The sequence below is a fragment of the Callorhinchus milii genome, unplaced genomic scaffold (genome assembly GCF_018977255.1).
Source record: "Callorhinchus milii isolate IMCB2004 unplaced genomic scaffold, IMCB_Cmil_1.0 Scaffold11, whole genome shotgun sequence".
Taxonomy (NCBI): domain Eukaryota; kingdom Metazoa; phylum Chordata; class Chondrichthyes; order Chimaeriformes; family Callorhinchidae; genus Callorhinchus; species Callorhinchus milii.
Window position 1 is genome coordinate 676,553 of NW_024704752.1, and position 19,226 is coordinate 695,778.

At 42.0% G+C, this 19,226-nt stretch overlaps 2 protein-coding genes across 2 annotated transcripts; both read left to right on the plus strand.

Moving 5' to 3' along the window:
• The first annotated feature begins 4,152 nt into the window (after positions 1–4,152).
• LOC121849892 (extracellular calcium-sensing receptor-like) lies at positions 4,153–10,065 on the plus strand. Its single transcript, XM_042339197.1, has 7 exons — positions 4,153–4,176; positions 4,710–4,861; positions 5,830–6,121; positions 6,855–7,685; positions 7,882–8,109; positions 8,932–9,055; positions 9,155–10,065. Exons 1-7 carry the CDS (start codon positions 4,153–4,155, stop codon positions 10,063–10,065), a joined length of 2,562 nt encoding a protein of 853 aa, XP_042195131.1.
• A 4,898-nt stretch (positions 10,066–14,963) lies between these two features.
• Positions 14,964–19,215, plus strand: LOC103172788 (extracellular calcium-sensing receptor-like). The gene is made up of 5 exons (XM_042339199.1): positions 14,964–15,239; positions 15,847–16,677; positions 16,866–17,093; positions 18,082–18,205; positions 18,305–19,215. Exons 1-5 carry the CDS (start codon positions 14,976–14,978, stop codon positions 19,213–19,215), a joined length of 2,358 nt encoding a protein of 785 aa, XP_042195133.1. The 5' UTR covers positions 14,964–14,975.
• Positions 19,216–19,226: the final 11 nt, after the last annotated feature.

Consider the following 19,226-nt stretch of genomic DNA (forward strand, 5'->3'; position numbering starts at 1 on the left):
AAAATGGTAAAATGTAGACGAGAGGCGGAAACTCGTCTTTGCAGCTCTCAATGAATGCACTGTGTTCCATCATCTTCAAACGATTACAAATTAGAATGAGGCAAATAAGAATAATATTGTTTAAGGAATTTAACCATCACAATGCCACATGATATTTTAAATAATCTCCAAATTACCTTCCACTGAATTGCATCAAAGGCGGCAATTCCCAGAAAGCCCCGCTTTAGTACAATATAAAGCACACATACGGTGACGCATATATTGGACAATTGAACTTGTCTGCTCGGATAACTGCAACTTCTGATTGACGTAAATAGTAAATGTATGTGGGAAATATGTTTTACTTTTTTCTGTTAGAATTGCTCAGACTTGAGGCTGGATGGGAAAGCGGTGAATATAGTTGTAAACTTCAAGGGAAGTTCGATTTACCTGAACTGTCAAAGGACGGAGACATCATTCTGGGGGGACTTTTTAACTTGCACATGGACAGGGTTGAGAATGTGCATTCCTTTACTGTCCGGCCAAAAGCAGAACAGTGCAAACGGTGAGTGGATTCTCAGAGTAATTTATAAAAAGCTATAGTTAAGTGTATAGTAAATGTATATGGGTGTCTGACACATGTGGAAACCCATCGACATGCCTTCGAGTATCCAAACCAAGCTGAGATTTCCATGCATTCTGCCTACAAGTCCTGTAGCTCAGTGGTTGGAGCACTCGCCTCGCAAGTGAGAGACCTTGGCTCGATTCCTGGCTGGGTGAAATGTTGGTCAAGTTTCTTTACTCCACATGCCTCTGTTTACCTTGCAGTAAGGAGAAACAGGGTTAATAGGCGATTGTCAGATCAGTTTACTGGGAGTAATAATTGCTTTAAAAAAAATGGGTCACTTGAATGCACGACTGTGGAGGGACGCTGCTCTGCGCAATTAGCTGCCGCTTTTCACCCACAAAATATGCAGTCAATTTACCTTGCAGTATATTCTGTGAAGCGCTTTGAGACGTCTCGAAGACGTGAGAAGGTGCTATATCAAATGCAAGGATTATTTACAAATGGGAATCCCAGCACTAGATTGTTGGAATGGAATGCGGGCTCTCTCCCTGGAGGGAAGCATCCTGCCTACCTAATTCCGGAAAGTATTAAGCGAAGATTAGCAAGAGCCAAGGGTTGGAGAGCCCAGAGGGTGCGTTCGGTTACTGCTGGAGTCTAACCAGTTAAAACCACATAGCTCACCATTGGTATTAATGTCCGGCAAACTTTCCCGCTACTTGTCCAGTGAGGAGCACCCTATCCGTTAGTGCTTTGGCTGCAGTGTTACCAGGAGTTGAGTGAGATGACTCCCTGCCCCAGTGACTGGTCTGCTCTTCCAGGTCCTGGTTTGTGCTGGCGTTTCTTGCTCGGAAATTACCTGATAAGTTTAATGAGGCTCAGTGTATAACCTTTAGCATGCTCATCTTTTGTGCTGTTTGGGTCACTTTTATACCAGTTTACATCAGCTCTACTGGGAAATACACCGTTGCTGTCAAAGTCTTTGCTATTTTAGCCTCGAGTTTCGGGTTATTGTTTTGTATTTTTGTTCCTAAATGTTACATTATTTTGATAAAACCTGAAATGAATACCAAAAAAGCACTTGATGAGCAAAGTACCTGTAAATGAATAAGCACTGCACATTACAGGTATATGATCATGTGTAACAGAATGTAAACATATCATGTCTTCATTAAATGCAAAAAAGAAAATAACTGAGTTGAATATCACATATATTTAATATTTCATATGTATAATGGGATTATGCTTGTTAGCATTTTCACATAATCAGTAATAGGATCCCTAATCTGTCACAATTAATGTGCTTTTCAGGTAAAAGAATGTATTTGAGTCCAGGGTTATTGCTGTGGAGTGCATAGAATGGGCAAAACTACAGTTGTCTATTGTGTAAGTTTTGCTGTTTGACTATTGTCGGCCAAAGTCTATGGGAGTAATTTCAACACAGTCAACAACGACCTGCATTTATATGGGGCCCTTCATGCGGGTTAGTGTCCCAGTGCGCTTGACAGTGGCGGAGTCTCACAATGAGCATTTCTGCTGTGTTGTTTGTTAGGTAATGGATGGAAGTGGGCAATGTGGCGGAACTGGAATAAAGTGGTCCTGGTCAGCGATCGGATTTGTGGTAGAAAGCGAAGCTGGGGATCGCACCTGATGCCTGCATTGCCCACAAGTTCACAGAGGTCCAGCAGGATGAGGAGGCTGAGAGGGCCGTGGTTACACAGAGAGAGGACATCATTTGTTACTTTGACAAGCGCTGTCTCTGTGCTGTGGGCTGGAAACTGAACTGGAGGGGTTCGAGTAGTGAGTGGATGGTGAGGTGAGAGCGAAGCTTGTTTACAACAATGCGTTCCAGGGCTTTGGCCAGGAAAGGCAGGTTTGAAATGGGAAGGGTAGTGCAGGACGCTGAAGGGAACGTGATATATTCAAGGACTGAACATCTACAGACCTTTGGAGTAGGGAATTCCATAAATTCACTACCCTCTGAGTGAAGAAGTTTTTCCTCAACTCAGTGCGAAAGGGCTTACCCTTAATTTTAAGACTGTGACCCCTGATTATAGTTTCTCCAACCAAGGGAAAACGTCTCCCACTATCTATTCTGTCGTGCCCCTTAATAATCTTATAGGTTTCTATAAGATCACCTCTCATTCTTCTATATTCTAGAGAATATAGGCCTAAATTGCTCAACCTATTCTCATAACTCATCCGCCTCATCCCAGGTACCAACCTAGTGACTCTACGTTGTACCCCTCCAAGGCGAGTACATCCTTTCTTAAATAAGGAGACCAAAACTGCACACAATACTCTAGGTGCGGCCTCACCAGGGCCCTATACATTTGAAGGAACCGTTCCAGAATCCAACGAATTTTGGAAGATCAGACACAAGGCCTCCACTATCTCATGAGCTTCCTCTTTTAAAACCTCGGATGCAAACCATCAGGTCCAGGGGACTCGTCACTTTTTAATGCCAACAATTTCCCGAGCACCAATTCTTTGCTGATGTAAATTTCCCTAAGTTGCTCCTTTGTTCATCTCTATTTCTGGTAAACTTCTTGTGTCTTCTAACGTGAAGACAGAAGAAAAGTATTTATTTATGGACTCTGCCATATCCTTATACCCCATTATTATTCCTCCTGTGTCTGCCTGTAATGGACCCACATTTACTTTTGCAAGCCTATTCCTCTGAATGTATTTATAAAACCTCTTACAATCTGCCTTAATGTCCCTCGCTAGCTTGCCCTCATAATCCATTTTCTCACTCTTAATGACCTTTTTGGTTTTCTTTGTTTGTCCCTAAAACACACCCAGTCCTCAGTTTGCTTCCCTTTTGACAGTTTTATAGGCCTTTTCTTTTAGTTTTATACTTTCTCTAACTGCTCTAGTTCACCACGGATGAACTGCTTTCCCTGAGAGGGAATATGTGACCGCTGAGAATTTTGCACTACATCTTTAAACGTTTGCCACTGTTGGCCTATTGTCATATCCATTAATCTAATTCCCCAGTCTATTTTAGCTAAAAGGAGGGTCTTGAGATGAGTCCTGACAGTGGCGATGAGGGGGCGAGGTGGCGGGACTGTGGGATGGAGTACCAGAGGGTAGGGGCAGAGTGGCAGAAGGCCCGATCGCCAATAGTAGGGCGAGCAAGGCAGGGGACATACAGCAGGCTGGAGCCCACTGGGCGGAGGGAGCGAGTAGGATGGTAAGGGATTAGGAGATCACAGAAGTAGGGGGGAGCAAGACCTTGGAGGGCTTTGAAGGTGAGGACCAGGATCTTGAATGTATCCCCTGTGAGACGGGAAGCCAGCGGAGCTGGGCAAGGATGGTGGTGATAGGGTTGTGAAGTTTACTGTGGGCGAGGACACAGGCTGCAGAGTTCTGGATGATATGCAGCCGACAGTGGGAGGTGTTGGGGAAGCCAACAAGCAGTGATTTTGCACAGTCGAGCTTTGATGTAATGAAAGCGTGTATCAGGGTTTCAGTGGCCTGTGGTGTGAGACAGTGGCTGAGCTGAGCGGGTCATGGCACAGATGAGGGGCAGAAAGGACAGTTGAAGGTCAAACAAGATGCTAAGGTCCCGGAGTGGCTTCGCAAGGTGGGATGTGCAACCATGGATGGAGATGCTGTCAGCGCCTGAGGTGAGGGGGCGCTAATGGGATCCAATCAGGAGAGCTCGGTCTTGTTGTGGATAAGTTATAGAGAGACTTCATTCATATTAATTAGTTGGCTGCTCATGTCACATATCTTATTTAACAAGAGTATTGCTTATCATAACGGTCTACGGTGCTGTTAGTTGGTGCCAAACAAGACGATAGCCACACATTAGGGATTTCACCGTATTAAAGGCAGAAGTGTGCAGGTGGAATATGTTTGAAAGCCCCAATCATGGCTACAGGAGCTGAGGGATTAGTTACTGTTTCCATACTCAGGTCCGTTATTGCCCCTGGGATTCTCACAATGTATTTACACTTTATATTTGGGATCAGAAAGGGAGCTAATCCCACAAGTGATTACTGTTTGATACACTATATATACAAACAGATTCAGCCCCACGTACAATATACAGCACAGTTTCATGCTGACAAGGGATCAGCAGAGGTTACCGAGAAGCTCTGTGATGTTCAGCCCATATGTGTGGCTGCTCATTGCTTGTTGTGTTTGGGGATCCCAGGGAAAGCATTGCAGGCTCCAAGGCAAGTTCAATCTATCGGAAATATCCAAAGATGGCGATATTGTTTTAGGAGGTATCTTTGATGTACACGTTCATCCCTTTGAACAAATGAATACGTTCGTTACTGCTCCAGAAGAAACAAAATGTAAAAGGTGAGCTCAGTAATGTTAGGGACCATCGTATGATCAGAATTTAATAATAATAATGATCCTTGCATTTGATACAGCGCCTTATCACATCTTCGAGACGTCTCAAAGCGGTTCACAAGATATACTGTAAAGTGAATTGACTGCATATTTTGTGGGCGAAATGCGTCAGCCAATTGTGTACAGCAGTGTCCCACAAACTGTCATGGATTGAAATGACCAAATTATTATTATTACTATTGTGTTGAAGGAAATCTTACGCCCAGAAAGCGATCTGCCAATCGACTAATGACCAGGTTCCTATTTAGTGCTGATAAACAGAGGAGTGTGGGGTAAGGAAACTTGCCCAACGTTTCGCCCTGCTCGCTAGTTCAACCAACGTCACTCGCTTGCAAGTCAAGTGCTCTAACTATTGAGCTGCAAAACTACAATAACAGCATTAACTGGGAAAGGATTTGAGGCTCAAATGGAAATTCAATCTATCCGAAATATCCATATTTCCGGCAGGGCAGTGTCTTGAAGGGCTTAACGGTAACTTATTGTGAGCCCTTTTGCTTGGGAGATGAGTTATTAAACCAAGACCTTGTCTGCTTGCTGAAGTGGGCATGAAAGATTTGCTGGGATTTTTGTAAAAGAGAAATGCTTTCAGACCTTCTTTACGTCACAGGCGCTATCACAAATACTAGGTTTATTATTGTTCTTTTTGCCACATGGGCTATGTCAAATGCCAGATTAATTATTATTATTATTATTGTTGAATGCATTTGGTCCAATGAAAAGTAACATTACTTACATTTACAACAGCCCCTTTCACCTCGAGAGGACGTCTCAAAGTGATTCACTAGGTTTTCTGTGAAGTGTAGTGATTGTGGTCTCACAGGCCCATTGTTTTTAGAAAGCACCTTATTGAAGCTGACATACAATATACTGGACTCTGATATACCTGTAACATTAATGGTGGATTTCTCTTTCAGTTTCAATTTTAGAGCCTTCCGTCTGGTCAATACGATGATGTTTGCAATAGAGGAAATAAACCAGAACCCGGCACTGCTTCCTGATATTACTCTGGGATATAAGATTTATGATGATTGCGGATCTTCCAATATTGCCACTAAAGTAGCACTGAGCCTTGTGAACGGTCAAGGAGCAACAGAGGATGACCATAACTGTGAAGGACCTCCTAATGTCCCAGCTGTTGTTGGTGTTGCTGGATCCTCGGAGTCCATAGCTGTTGCAAGGTCAATTGGTCCATTCAGAATCCCAATGGTACGTTATCACATTCATATTGGTGCAAAGTCAGTTACCCTCCGAATAGAAAATAAATATTTAACATTTCACAAACATTTAAATCTAAAACCAATACAAATATTGTGGATTAAATAAATAAATTATGTATTCACCTCTGTTTTCTTTTATTTAATTGTAGCAAAAATAGAAATTGTTCTATTCTTCTTCAATTACTTACACATAGTTTGGTCTCTATCACTCCACCCTTTCTCCAAAAACAATGATGGCATCTTACTTAAGGAAGCCTCGTTGGTGATTAACTATAATGGAATGGTTGAGAATGGAATATTCATCAACAACAACCACAACAAAATGACATTTATAGAGCGCCTTTCAGGTCGGGAGGACGTGCCAAAGTGCTGAAGAGTCAGGTGTCGGGGCCCAAGCATGGGGGAGGTGTGGAGTCGGGGTGAGGGAAGGCAGAGAGGTGGGAGGGAGACCTAAGGCATGGTCAAAGAGCAGGCTCTTGAGACTGGCCTTGAAGGAGGCAAGGGATGGCCTTCAAGGTGAGGACGAGGATCTTGAACTCGATCCTCTGACGGATGGGGAGAGAGGGTGGGACTGATGGGGTTACAGAGCCTGGTGCGTGAAAGTACATGAGCTTCAGTGTTTTGGATGATCTGCAGCTTGTGAAGGGAAGTATATGCAAAAAAAAATTTTCTAAATATTCTGATCCTAACTGTTTTCCGTCTAAATCTCTACTCAACTGAAGGTCAGTTACTTATCCACATGCGTCTGTCTCAGTGACAGGAACGAATATCCCACCTTTTACAGAACCATACCCAGTGACTACCATCAGTCCAAGGCTTTAGCTCAAATCATTAAGAAGTTTGGATGGACGTGGATTGGGACTATCAGAAGCAACAATGACTATGGTAACTTTGGAATGCAGGCATTTGTAGACATTGCGCAGGAACTTGGCATTTGCATTGCCTTCTCGGAATCATTTTATAGAACAGATCCACTTGAAAAGATAAGCAACATTGTAAATATAATTAAGTTATCGAACACAAAAGTTGTGGTGGCCTTTGCTGCCCGTACTGAAATGCAATTATTACTCAAAGAAGTAATACGACAAAACCTCACTGGAATACAGTGGGTGGGAACTGAAGCCTGGATAACAGCCCAACTTATTGCCCCAAATGAAAGTGCGAGATTTCTTATTGGAGCAATTGGCCCAGCGATTCCTTCAGCAGAAGTAAAGGGATTGCAGGAATTCCTTCTGAAAATTCATCCGTCTAAGTTTCCCGGAAATAGTTTAGTTAAGGAGTTTTGGGAAACTGCGTTCCAATGTAGTTTCTGGTCAGGAAACACAAGCCAAACAAACACAATATCCACATTGCAGCAATGCACCGGCAAAGAAGATGTAACAGAAATACACAATGGATATTCTGATGTAACTATGGATGGAATTTCCTACAACGTATACAAAGCGGTGTACGCTTTAGCTCATGCACTTCACAATCTGCTTTTGTGTGAGAGAGGAAAAGGACCATTTATGAACAACACCTGTGCACACTCATCAAATTTTCAGCCATGGCAGGTAAGGAAACATTCGTACATAAAACATATCTGTATTGGTAACCAATGCTCTGTGTATTTTTTGAATTGTGTCAACCTACTGACGATTGTTGTTACTAACCATCTCATATAATAAACATTATCGTTCATGTAATGTGACGTTATGATTCCTCAATGCTGCCTTACATTTGATCATATTCTTTGATATCGTTGGACAGATTCTCCATTACCTACAGTCAGTAAATTTTACATCTAAATCCGGTGACAGAATTTATTTTGATGAAAACGGTGACCCCGTGGCCAAGTATGACTTGATAAACTGGCAAAAGAATTTGAAAGGCGTTGCTGAAACTCGTGTAATTGGCTTCTACGATGGTTCCGCATCTCCAAGCCGGGAGCTTACGGTGAATGAGGAGGCTATCGTGTGGAGCAATGGTCAAACTGAGGTGTTTATCTGTCTGCTTTAGAAAAAAAACAATTACCATGAAGGAGAATGTCAAGCAATACTTTAGTAGGAAGTCGGTAGTTAATCGATTGTTGGGTCACTCGTCTGGGGGTAATAATTATTTCAAAAAAAAGTAATAATAATTTGGCCACTCAATCCACGACTGTTCGGAGGGCTCTGCTCAATTGGCTGTCGCATTTTGCCCAGAGAATATACAGTTAATTCACTTTGCAGTGTAACCTATGAAGCACTTTGAGACGTCTCGAAGACGTGATAAGGCGCTGTATGAAACGCAAGGATTATTTTAAGAACATAAGAAATAGTAGCAGGAGTAGGCCATTCGGCCCCTCGAGCCTGCCCCGCCATTTAATAAGATCACGGCTGATAACCTAATTCGATTTACCCGCCCTATCCACATATCCCTTAATCCCTTTAGTTTAAAAAATATATAATCTGATTCTTGAATATCTAATTTTATGATCATAAACATTGAAACAAATTGTATTTGTATCGTTCCCTTCACATACGATAGCGACTTTGATTGCTTTACAGTGGAAGCCCTGAGTTGGGGGAATGAGAGAGTGGGAAGGTTACTGTCGGTGTGGTAGGTTCTGACATTCAAATTGAAGACCGAGCGATAGAATGCATCTGAGGTACGGAGGGAGAGTTTCAGAGTTCAGGTGTAGAATTAAACAGCTTTGGGACAACACTTATTTCAAATCAGTTCATTTGTGATGTTTTGAAAAAACTTGCATTGACTAAAACCATTACTGATTAGTTCATCTGCATCATTTTATTTGATAAGTTTTATTTTTATTCTGAGATCCCACGTGCGGTTTGCAGCGAGAGCTGTATTCCTGGAACAAGAAAAGTTGCCAGAAAAGGCCAACCCGTGTGTTGCTTTGACTGTACAGAATGTGCTGAGGGAGAAATCAGCAACATCACAGGTGAGTGTAAAATTCCTCTTCCTATTTAACGCTTCTCTTTCAAAAACTCCCTTTAGTAATATTCATGCCATACTTACTGAATTATCGTACCTTTCCCAGATTCCACAGACTGCATTAAATGCCCTGAACAATATTGGCCCAATCAGCAGAGAGATCGTTGCCTACCAAAGGAAATAGAGTTCCTCTCCTTTACCGAAATGCTGGGAGGTGTATTGCTGACATTGGCTCTGGTGGGAGTGAGCACCACAATAAGTATTGCCATTGTCTTCTTCACACACAGAGACACTCCTATTGTTAAAGCCAACAATTCTGAGCTCAGCTATCTGCTTCTCTTTGCATTAACGCTGTGTTTTCTGTGCTCAGTGACTTTCATTGGCGAGCCCTCAGTCTGGGCTTGCATGTTGTGCCACACAGCATTCGCTATCGCTTTCGTTCTCTGTATTTCCTGTATTTTGATTAAAACAATCCTTGTGATTCTGGCGTTTAAGGCAACTCTTCCAAACAACAACATGGCCAAATTGTTCGGGCCTGCTCAGCAGCGTTGGAGTGTACTCCTCCTTACCTCTGTTCAGTGCCTGATATGTACTCTCTGGTTAACTATATCACACCCATTTCCCATGAGAAACACAGAATATTACAGAGAGATTATCATTCTGGAATGTGACCTGGGCTCTGTGAGCGCCTTTTATTCTATGGCGGGATATATTGCTTTCCTGGCCGGAGTGAGCTTTGTGCTGGCGTTTCTAGCTCGGAAATTACCTGATAACTTTAATGAGGCTCAATGTATAACCTTTAGCATGCTCATCTTTTGTGCTGTTTGGATCACTTTTATACCAGTTTACATCAGCTCTCCTGGGAAATACACCGTTGCCGTCGAAGTCTTTGCTATTTTAGCCTCGAGTTTCGGGTTATTGTTTTGTATTTTTGTTCCTAAATGTTACATTATTTTGATAAAACCTGAAATGAATACTAAAAAACACTTGATGGGCAAAGTACCTGCAAATAAATAAGCACTGCCCATTACAGGTGTATGATCGTGTGCAGCAGAATGTAAACATATAATGTCTTCATTAAATGCAAAATGAAAATAACCATGTAAATTCTTTCATATATATACACTCGTATACGGTATTGTTCATGGTAGGATTTCCAACATAATAAAATAACTGGAGTTTGATCACACGACATTTAATGTTACATTCGAGCCAACGCTTTGAGGTGAGACACCGACAGATATACAACTTGTGCGATATGCGCACATTGGCAGGATGCTCCTCAATGACAGAGCAAATGTCCACGTGTGCATTACATACCAGTGTGTGTGTGCATTGTATACACCGTGTTAGACAGCATTGCCTTCCCCGTTTGGTATCCGGAGACCACTCACATATGTTCACACCGTTTGGAGACACAATTATATTCCATGTATAGCGTCTCCCAATTAAACCCGAAAAATGGAAGCAATAGCCACAATGCAATGCATAACAACGACCCTTGTGGAGCGATGAGATTTTGCTGCTCCATTGTGGGAGTCGGTGGGGGGGGGGGTACCCGGGGTCCCCACCTCACGGTCCCAGTACCTTTATCCACAAGGCAAGTCACGCTCAATCTCTTTGGTGCACATGTGGAAACCCATCACCATCCTGAACAGCATCCAAACCAAACTGAGATTGGTATATATCCACCTACACTGGAAATACTAGAGAAAAGATTGTTGGAATGCAATGAGCGCTCTCTGTCTGGGGGGAAGCATCCGCTGACCTTGCTTACAGATGCAATTTGGCCAGAGCCAAGGCTTGGGGACACCAGAGTGCACGTTGCGGTAACTGCTGGTTTCTAACCAGTTAAAACCACATAGCTTGCCATTGGTATCGCTGTCTGCCACCCCCCTGCACCATTCAAATTTCTCCACCTTCTACACCCCACACTCCGCTACTCATGTATCAGTCCTTCTCACTCACTGCCATCCTTGCCTTATATCTCTCCTATATCCCATCACTGCCTCCCTCTGCTCCAGTTTGGGCATCCTGTGTGAGGCCCATCATGGTTCTCGGCAATATTTGTCACAAAGCAGCCACCCCAACTACCCCATTGCCCATTCTCCATCCATCACCTTCCTCGCGCATCTGCCTCAACTGTATCCATCCTCACTTCTAATGCCAAGTACGAAGAAGTCCACACCCTCTTTCTACCACGGACATTACCGGTCCCCCCTCCCTACACTCTTTTGTCCCAAGTACTTACACTTCCCTCTTCAAAAATCCCACCCTTGACCCCTCCAACTTCGTAAATTACTATTTCCAATCTGCCCTTCCTTTCCAAAGCTCCTAAATAATTTGTTGCTAACCAGCTTTGCTCTCACCTCTGCCTCCATTCCCTCTTTGAGCCACTCCGGCCTGCATTCCACCCTCCTAATAGCACAGAGGACGCACTTGTCAAAGTCAATAACGACAAACTCTGTCTCTGTGATCAGGGATCCCTCTGCCTCCTCGTCCCTTTGGACATCTACGCAGTAATCGATACAGTTGACCACTCCATCATCATCCACTGCCTCTCCTCCTTCATCCACCTCAGAGGGATTGCTCTAGTCTGGTTCGAGCCCTATAAATGTACTTCTCCTCTTCCAGCTGAGACTCCAGATCTGCCGATGTTCTCTCGACTTGTCTGGCAGGGCCTGGGTGAGCTAAAACTTCCTACAACTAAATGTTGACAAGATGGAAGCCGTACTCATTGGCTCCCATCAACATATTCTATCCTGCGACTCTAACCTGATTAACCTTCCTGGTCTTTCCACTAAACTTACCGAAATAGTGCGCAACCAAGGCGTCAGGTTTGACACACAGCCATCCTTTCTTCCCCAACTCTGGTCCCGGACCAGGACCAACTTCCTCCATCTCCACCACATTGCCCACCTCTAACCATACCTTACCCAAGACGCAGCCGAAACATTCATCCATCATTCGTCACCTCCAGACTGGACTTCTAAAATGTCCTCTTTGTGGCCTACATACTCACCTGCACTAAACCCCATACCCCCATTACACCAGGTAGCGAATTGTACACACCAGTGTCCCACAAACCGTTGCGGATTGAAGTGATCAATTATTTTTTGAAGGAAATATTACCCCCAGAAAAGTGATTTGCCAATCCACTAACAACCAGGTTCCGACTTACTGCGAGGCAAATGGAGGCGTGTGGAGTAAGGAAACTTGCCTGACATTTTGCCCTGTCGAGAATCCAACCCAGGTCTCTCGTTTGTGAGGCGAGTACTCTAACCACTGAGCTACAGGACTCCACATAACAAAGGATAGTATTACTTAAGGTTTGCTACTGTCAGATGAGATTCAATATGCTTTGTGCGAAAAAAGCCAAACTTCTGATCCAATTTCTACCAGTTCACATTTCATTGGCACAACTGACATCACATTCTTATTAATTATTTATTTTTCTAATTACTAATGTGTATTTTGTGTGTATTATCTTTAGTCTGTACATTATGTATATATATAGTTAAGGCAAACAAATGAAAAGAATGGAAATTTTTAACACGGTACCGAAAATACATAAGCCACTGGCCAGCGCCTTGGGACCTCCTCCTGACGTGAAAAGGTCTAACAAATGTTTTTGCTGTTGTTAATCAGAAGATTCCTGTGTTAAAAGAAAAATAGCGCCGGTAACATTGATCAATTTGCCTGTAGTTATTTGAAAGACATAAACAAGTCCATGTGGTCTCCAGCGTCCTGTTTCCATTTCCAAGGTGAGGAGATTCTTATCCATTGGGATTATCACGATGTACCTATGGTTTGCATTGTTAAATCTGTTTGAATGAGTAAATTGACCCACAAATCATTGCAAAGAGAATGTACTATATATATCTGCACAATTAACAGCCAGGATTCAAATAGAGAGACAATCAGCACCTGTTTCTGAAACGTATTACAATGTACCGTCTATTTTTGTGCTTACTCTTTGCTAGTTCTATGTGGGAATCAAATGAAGACACCTGCAAACTACAAGGAAAGTTTAATTTACCCCAAATATCGAAAGATGGCGATATCGTTCTAGGGGGGATTTTTAGTCTACACTCTGGTCGATTAATTCAAATTAATTCTTTTTTTACTGCACCCGAAGAAACAAAATGCAGAAGGTGAGCTCTGTAATATGATGGAACATGGTCTGTTTTTCTACTGTTTGTAGAGCAATCACTCCCAGGTCCCTCACGATGGGATTTCGATAACTAAATTGTGATCACAAAATATTTCGACAAGTTAATTATTTCATGTAACGACATCAGTGGCTGGAGAAGGTAATTGCGCATATATATTATCAAATATTGTAATTTCCACTAAGTGCTCATAAAATACCTCACCCTATTTTCGGTTTCCTTTCTTTGCATCAATGTGCTGTCCTGTCAACCTAGTTTCATTATGATAATCCTTATCTTTGCTACAGTGCATTTCACGTTGGTTACACCCCTCAAAGCTCTTGATATAGGATATACTATAAACTATTGCGATGGTGTTTTGTGGGCAAAGTTTGTTTACAACAATGTCTCACAAACAGCCATGAAGTGAATGATCAATTTTATCGGTGGATTGTTGGCCAAGACACTGAAATAAACTCTTCCCTTTCAGAAGTACTCTTAATCTTGAGCCAGATGATTCAAGCCCTATGTTGTGACTCTGAAGTTATGAAATTCTAAGATCATACAATGATCTTTGTATTTGAAAAAGCAGCGTTCTCAATATGAAATACCAATGCAGTGGTGAGGGATGATAATCCCTCAAGAAAGAAAACAATAATAAACAGGTAATTTCAATCTACAACTGTGGGACACTGCTGTGCACAATCAGCTGCTGCATTTCGCCCATAAAATTACGGTCAATTCACTTTACAGTATATTCTGTGAAGCTTTTTGAGACGTCTAGAAGACGTGAAAATGCAAGTATATCAATTGCAAGTATTATTATTATTATTATTATTAATGCTGGAGAAGCCCTATTGTCGGAGATTGTGTCCTTCTGAAGAGACCTTAAACTGATGTCACACCAGCCTTTTCAGGTGAATGTTGAAGATTTCATAGCACTATTTGAAAAGAGAAGGGAGTTTATTCTATTGATACAGAAAATCACTTCACGGCTGTGTGTGGGTCATTGCTGTGTGCTCTGAGCGCTCTGAGACACTACGCTGCGTGGAGGACACTATATAAGTGCTCGTTGTTATTGTTGTGTAAGTTGGCTGCTGGGTTAGTCAACTAATAAAATCACAATTTTCCTTCGTAAAAGTCCAGTGTAGTTTCGAATTACTTTCCAATTTTCAGATATCAATAGTGGGAAGGTCTTAGAGCCATTGGTGTATCTGAGTAACTACAACTCTACAGCAGGGACATCAACATAAGATAGCCACCAATAAATCAAATAGGGAAGTCAGAATAAACCTCTTTACCCACAGAGTGGTGGGAATGTGGAACGTTCCCACCAGGAGTAGTTGAGGTGAATAGGAAAGATGTATCTGAAGGGAAGCTAATTACGTACATGAGGGAGAAAGGAATAGAAGATTCTGCTGATAGGCTTATTGACGAAGGGCAGGAAGAGGATCATGTGGAACATAAATGCCAGTTTAGATGAGTTGGGCTGAATGGCCTGTTTCTGTGGTGTATATTCTATGTAATTCTATGACATTTCATGCTGCTCATTTTCAACTCGTTCTATGCTAATTTTGCAGAAGAATTTAACATCAAAATACATTTTACCTTTTTGCAGAGTAGCGACACAGAGCACTTATTTTGAGCGTAACAGACTGACATTTCTGTCTCCTCTTTATTTCCCATCATTGTACAAAATAGCGATATTGAGCGATTATCTAATTCATCTGTTTATTGCCCAGTTTTGATTTCAGAGTCTTTCGCCTTGTGAACACAATGATTTTTGCAATTGAGGAAATAAACGAGAACAGTGCGATACTCCCGAATGTTACACTGGGCTATACCATTTATGATGACTGTGGGTCTCCCACCATTACTACTAAGGTAGCTCTGGGTCTCATGAATGGTCAAAAGGAAGAAGAAATAGAGAGCGGCGATGACTGTCAAGAATCTCCCAGTATCCCAGCTCTAGTTGGTGCTGACGCATCCTCAGAATCCATGGCAGTGGCAAGATTAATAGCTCCTTTCAGAATTCCAATGGTAAGTTCACATAATTAGTTACTGGTTATTACTTGGTAAATTACAATTTAGCAAATTAAAACTAAATCCTATACAAACAATAAAATTAGAACAAATTTGCACATAGAAATTATAGTAACAAATGTTAGTGCATTCAATGTTTTAGTTCTGCAAAATAAACCAAACAAATCTGTTCTACGAACGTTCATTAATACACAATGTGTGGGGGGGATTTTACTAAATTTATGATGGATCCCTCCTTTAAGCCAACAATAACAACAACAAAAATACACAGCACTTTGCATTTACATAGCGCATTTCATGTTAGTAGAACTTCCCGACGCGCATTCGAGTTGGGGATTGGAGTCAAAGGGGATGGAGGGCAAGTAGGGGTGGTGTGTGGAGCTGGGAGGATGACCGAAGATATGGTCAAAGAGGAAGATCTTTAGATGGGCCTTGATGGAGCCGAAGAATGGAGCAAAATGGAGGAGCTCCAGAACATGCAGTTAGAAAGGCGGATTCAAGAATGCTCAAGCTTGTATATTTGTTGGCAATGGTTCAAGGTACTTAGATTACGAAAGTTATATTCTGATTCATGATCTGCCTTCACTTATTTTGTCGACTGCAGGTCAGCTACTTTTCCACATGTGCTTGCCTCAGTGATAGGAAAGAATATCCCACGTTTTACAGAACTATACCCAGTGACTACCATCAGTCCAAGGTTTTAGCTCAAATCATTAAGAAGTTTGGATGGACGTGGATTGGGACTATCAGAAGCAACAATGACTATGGTAACTTTGGAATGCAGGCATTTGTAGACATTGCGCAGGAACTTGGCATTTGCATTGCCTTCTCGGAATCATTTCACAGAGCTGAATCTCTTGAAAAGATAAAAAAAATTGTAAATATAATGAAATCATCTACAACTAAAGTGATCGTGGCATTTGCACCCCCGGCAGAAATGCAGATATTACTCAAAGAAATTATACGACAAAACGTCACTGGAATTCAGTGGATAGGAACTGAGGCCTGGATAACAGCACAGATTATTTCTCCCGATGAGAGCGCAAGATTTCTCACTGGGACAATTGGCCTTTCAATTCCTTTGTTTGAAGTAAAAGGATTGCGAGAATTTCTGCTTAAAATTCATCCTTCTGGGTTTCCCGGAAATAGTTTAGTGAAGGAGTTTTGGGAAACTGCGTTCCAATGTATTTTCTGGTCAGGAAACACAAGCCAAATAACTGCAGCATCTACATTGCAACAATGCACCGGCCAAGAAAAACTATCAGCTCTGCACAATGCATATTCTGAGGTATCTATGGATGGAAGCTCCTACAATGTGTATAAAGCAGTGTACGCTGTGGCTCATGCACTTCACAATATGATCTCGTGTGAGAAAGGAAAGGGACCATTTATAAACAACACCTGTGCACATGTATCCAATCTTCAACCATGGCAGGTAAGGAAATGTTTAATGTTTATTGCATTCAAATGTTTAGTCAAAGGAGAATAATTTGCATGTTTCACACAGCATTTAACTTGACCTTCGCCTATCAGAAGATATCACTCAGAAATATGCTTTGAAAAAAGGTCTTCAAAAGTTTGACATTATAACCAATAAACCATGTATTTTATATTTTTGCAAAGTTACTTCATTACCTACAGTCAGTGAATTTCACAACGACATCCGGCGACAGCGTTTATTTTGATGAAAATGGAGATCCAGTGGCCACGTACGACTTGTTAAACTGGGGAATCAATTCGAGAGGCGCTGCTGAAATTCGTGTTATTGGCTTCTACGATGGCTCTGCTTCTCCTGGTCATGAACTCACTTTGGATGAGGAGACTATTGAGTGGAGCAGTCGTCAAAAAATGGTATTTTTTTATTAGTTTGGATTAATTGTGGTATTAAAATGAAAATAATTTGAAAAATATAAAGAAAAGTTAGTAAGAATGGTGAAAGGCAGCCATTGTGTATATCAGAGGTTGAACCTTATAGTATACCTAATGTGTTTATTAAATTATTGTCCCCAATTTCCAAACCCTACACTAAACAATTAGGGTTTAAGTTTCAAATATAACAGCTGATTAAACCCAAGATTTGTCCAGAGGTTTCCGTTAAGCTTTGAACTTCCTGGGCATGAAAAGCAATGGGATTTTTCTCCAACTCATTACCGAGCTCCAGGACCAATTAATGAGGTGGACATGTGTTATCAGCTGCCTGCACAGCTGTCTCTCCCCACCTGTGAGACGACACTGACTGCGAAGCAGGACCGAGAGGCAGTGGAAGCTTCCTATCAGGCATCTCCTCCCGAGGGCCACTTATATGAGTGACCTTCATTAAGGAATGTAAGAAGATTTCCAGTTTGTGTCCTTTCAGCACCTGGAGGCAGCAAACCTTGTAATCAATAATGAACAGGTAGAGTTGGGAGGACAGCTGCTGGGATTCCGGGCTGGTGAGCACATGGTTACATATCAAGGGCATTGTACCAGCTTCACTAGTTTGTGGAGATATTAGTTGCTCCTGAAGATGGGCATCTCAAAATGGTGGAACTCCCATTGAATATGGAAGGTGTAAAGGCTGGAGGCTTTTGTAGGTTGTTTGTGATGCTCATCATGCATCACCTGAGATGTTTCTGGTACTCGATATCCACTTAGGAATGTGCTCACATCAGATGTTGAATGAAAAACTCCTGGCTTTACAGCATGGAAACAGGTAAATGGAGTATACTTGAGTTTGGAGATTGGAGTCACTTGGAGACACATTACTGGTACCTGCAGAACGAGCTAATTTTCCAAACATTTGTTTTAAATACCTCTATGTTTGGACGAGATTATTCAAAAAGAACATTTCTCTGCTAAGGTTCCACGTGCGGTTTGCAGCGAGAGCTGTATTCCTGGGACAAGAAAAGTTGCCAGAAAAGGCCAACCCGTGTGTTGCTTTGACTGTACAGAATGTGCTGAGGGAGAAATCAGCAACATCACAGGTGAGTGTAAAATTCCTCTTCCTATTTGACTCTTCTCTTTCAAAAACTCTCTTTAGTAATATTCATGCCATACTTACTGAATTATCGTACCTTTCCCAGATTCCACAGACTGCATTAAATGCCCTGAACAATATTGGCCCAATCAGCAGAGAGATCGTTGCCGACCAAAGGAAATAGAGTTCCTCTCCTTTACCGAAATGCTGGGAGGTGTATTGCTGACATTGGCTCTGGTGGGAGTGAGCACCACAATAAGTATTGCCATTGTCTTCTTCACACACAGAGACACTCCTATTGTTAAAGCCAACAATTCTGAGCTCAGCTATCTGCTTCTCTTTGCATTAACGCTGTGTTTTCTGTGCTCAGTGACTTTCATTGGCGAGCCCTCAGTCTGGGCTTGCATGTTGTGCCACACAGCATTCGCTATCGCTTTCGTTCTCTGTATTTCCTGTATTTTGATTAAAACAATCCTTGTGATTCTGGCGTTTAAGGCAACTCTTCCAAACAACAACATGGCCAAATTGTTCGGGCCTGCTCAGCAGCGTTGGAGTGTATTCCTCCTTACCTCTGTTCAGTGCCTGATATGTACTCTCTGGTTAACTATATCACACCCATTTCCCATGAGAAACACAGAATATTACAGAGAGATTATCATTCTGGAATGTGACCTGGGCTCTGTGAGCGCCTTTTATTCTATGGCGGGATATATTGCTTTCCTGGCCGGAGTGAGCTTTGTGCTGGCGTTTCTAGCTCGGAAATTACCTGATAACTTTAATGAGGCTCAATGTATAACCTTTAGCATGCTCATCTTTTGTGCTGTTTGGATCACTTTTATACCAGTTTACGTCAGCTCTCCTGGGAAATACACCATTGCTGTCGAAGTCTTTGCTATTTTAGCCTCGAGTTTTGGGTTATTGTTTTGTATTTTTGTTCCTAAATGTTACATTATTTTGATAAAACCTGAAATAAATACCAGAAGACACTTGATGGGCAAAGTACCTGTAAATGAATAAGCACTGCACAC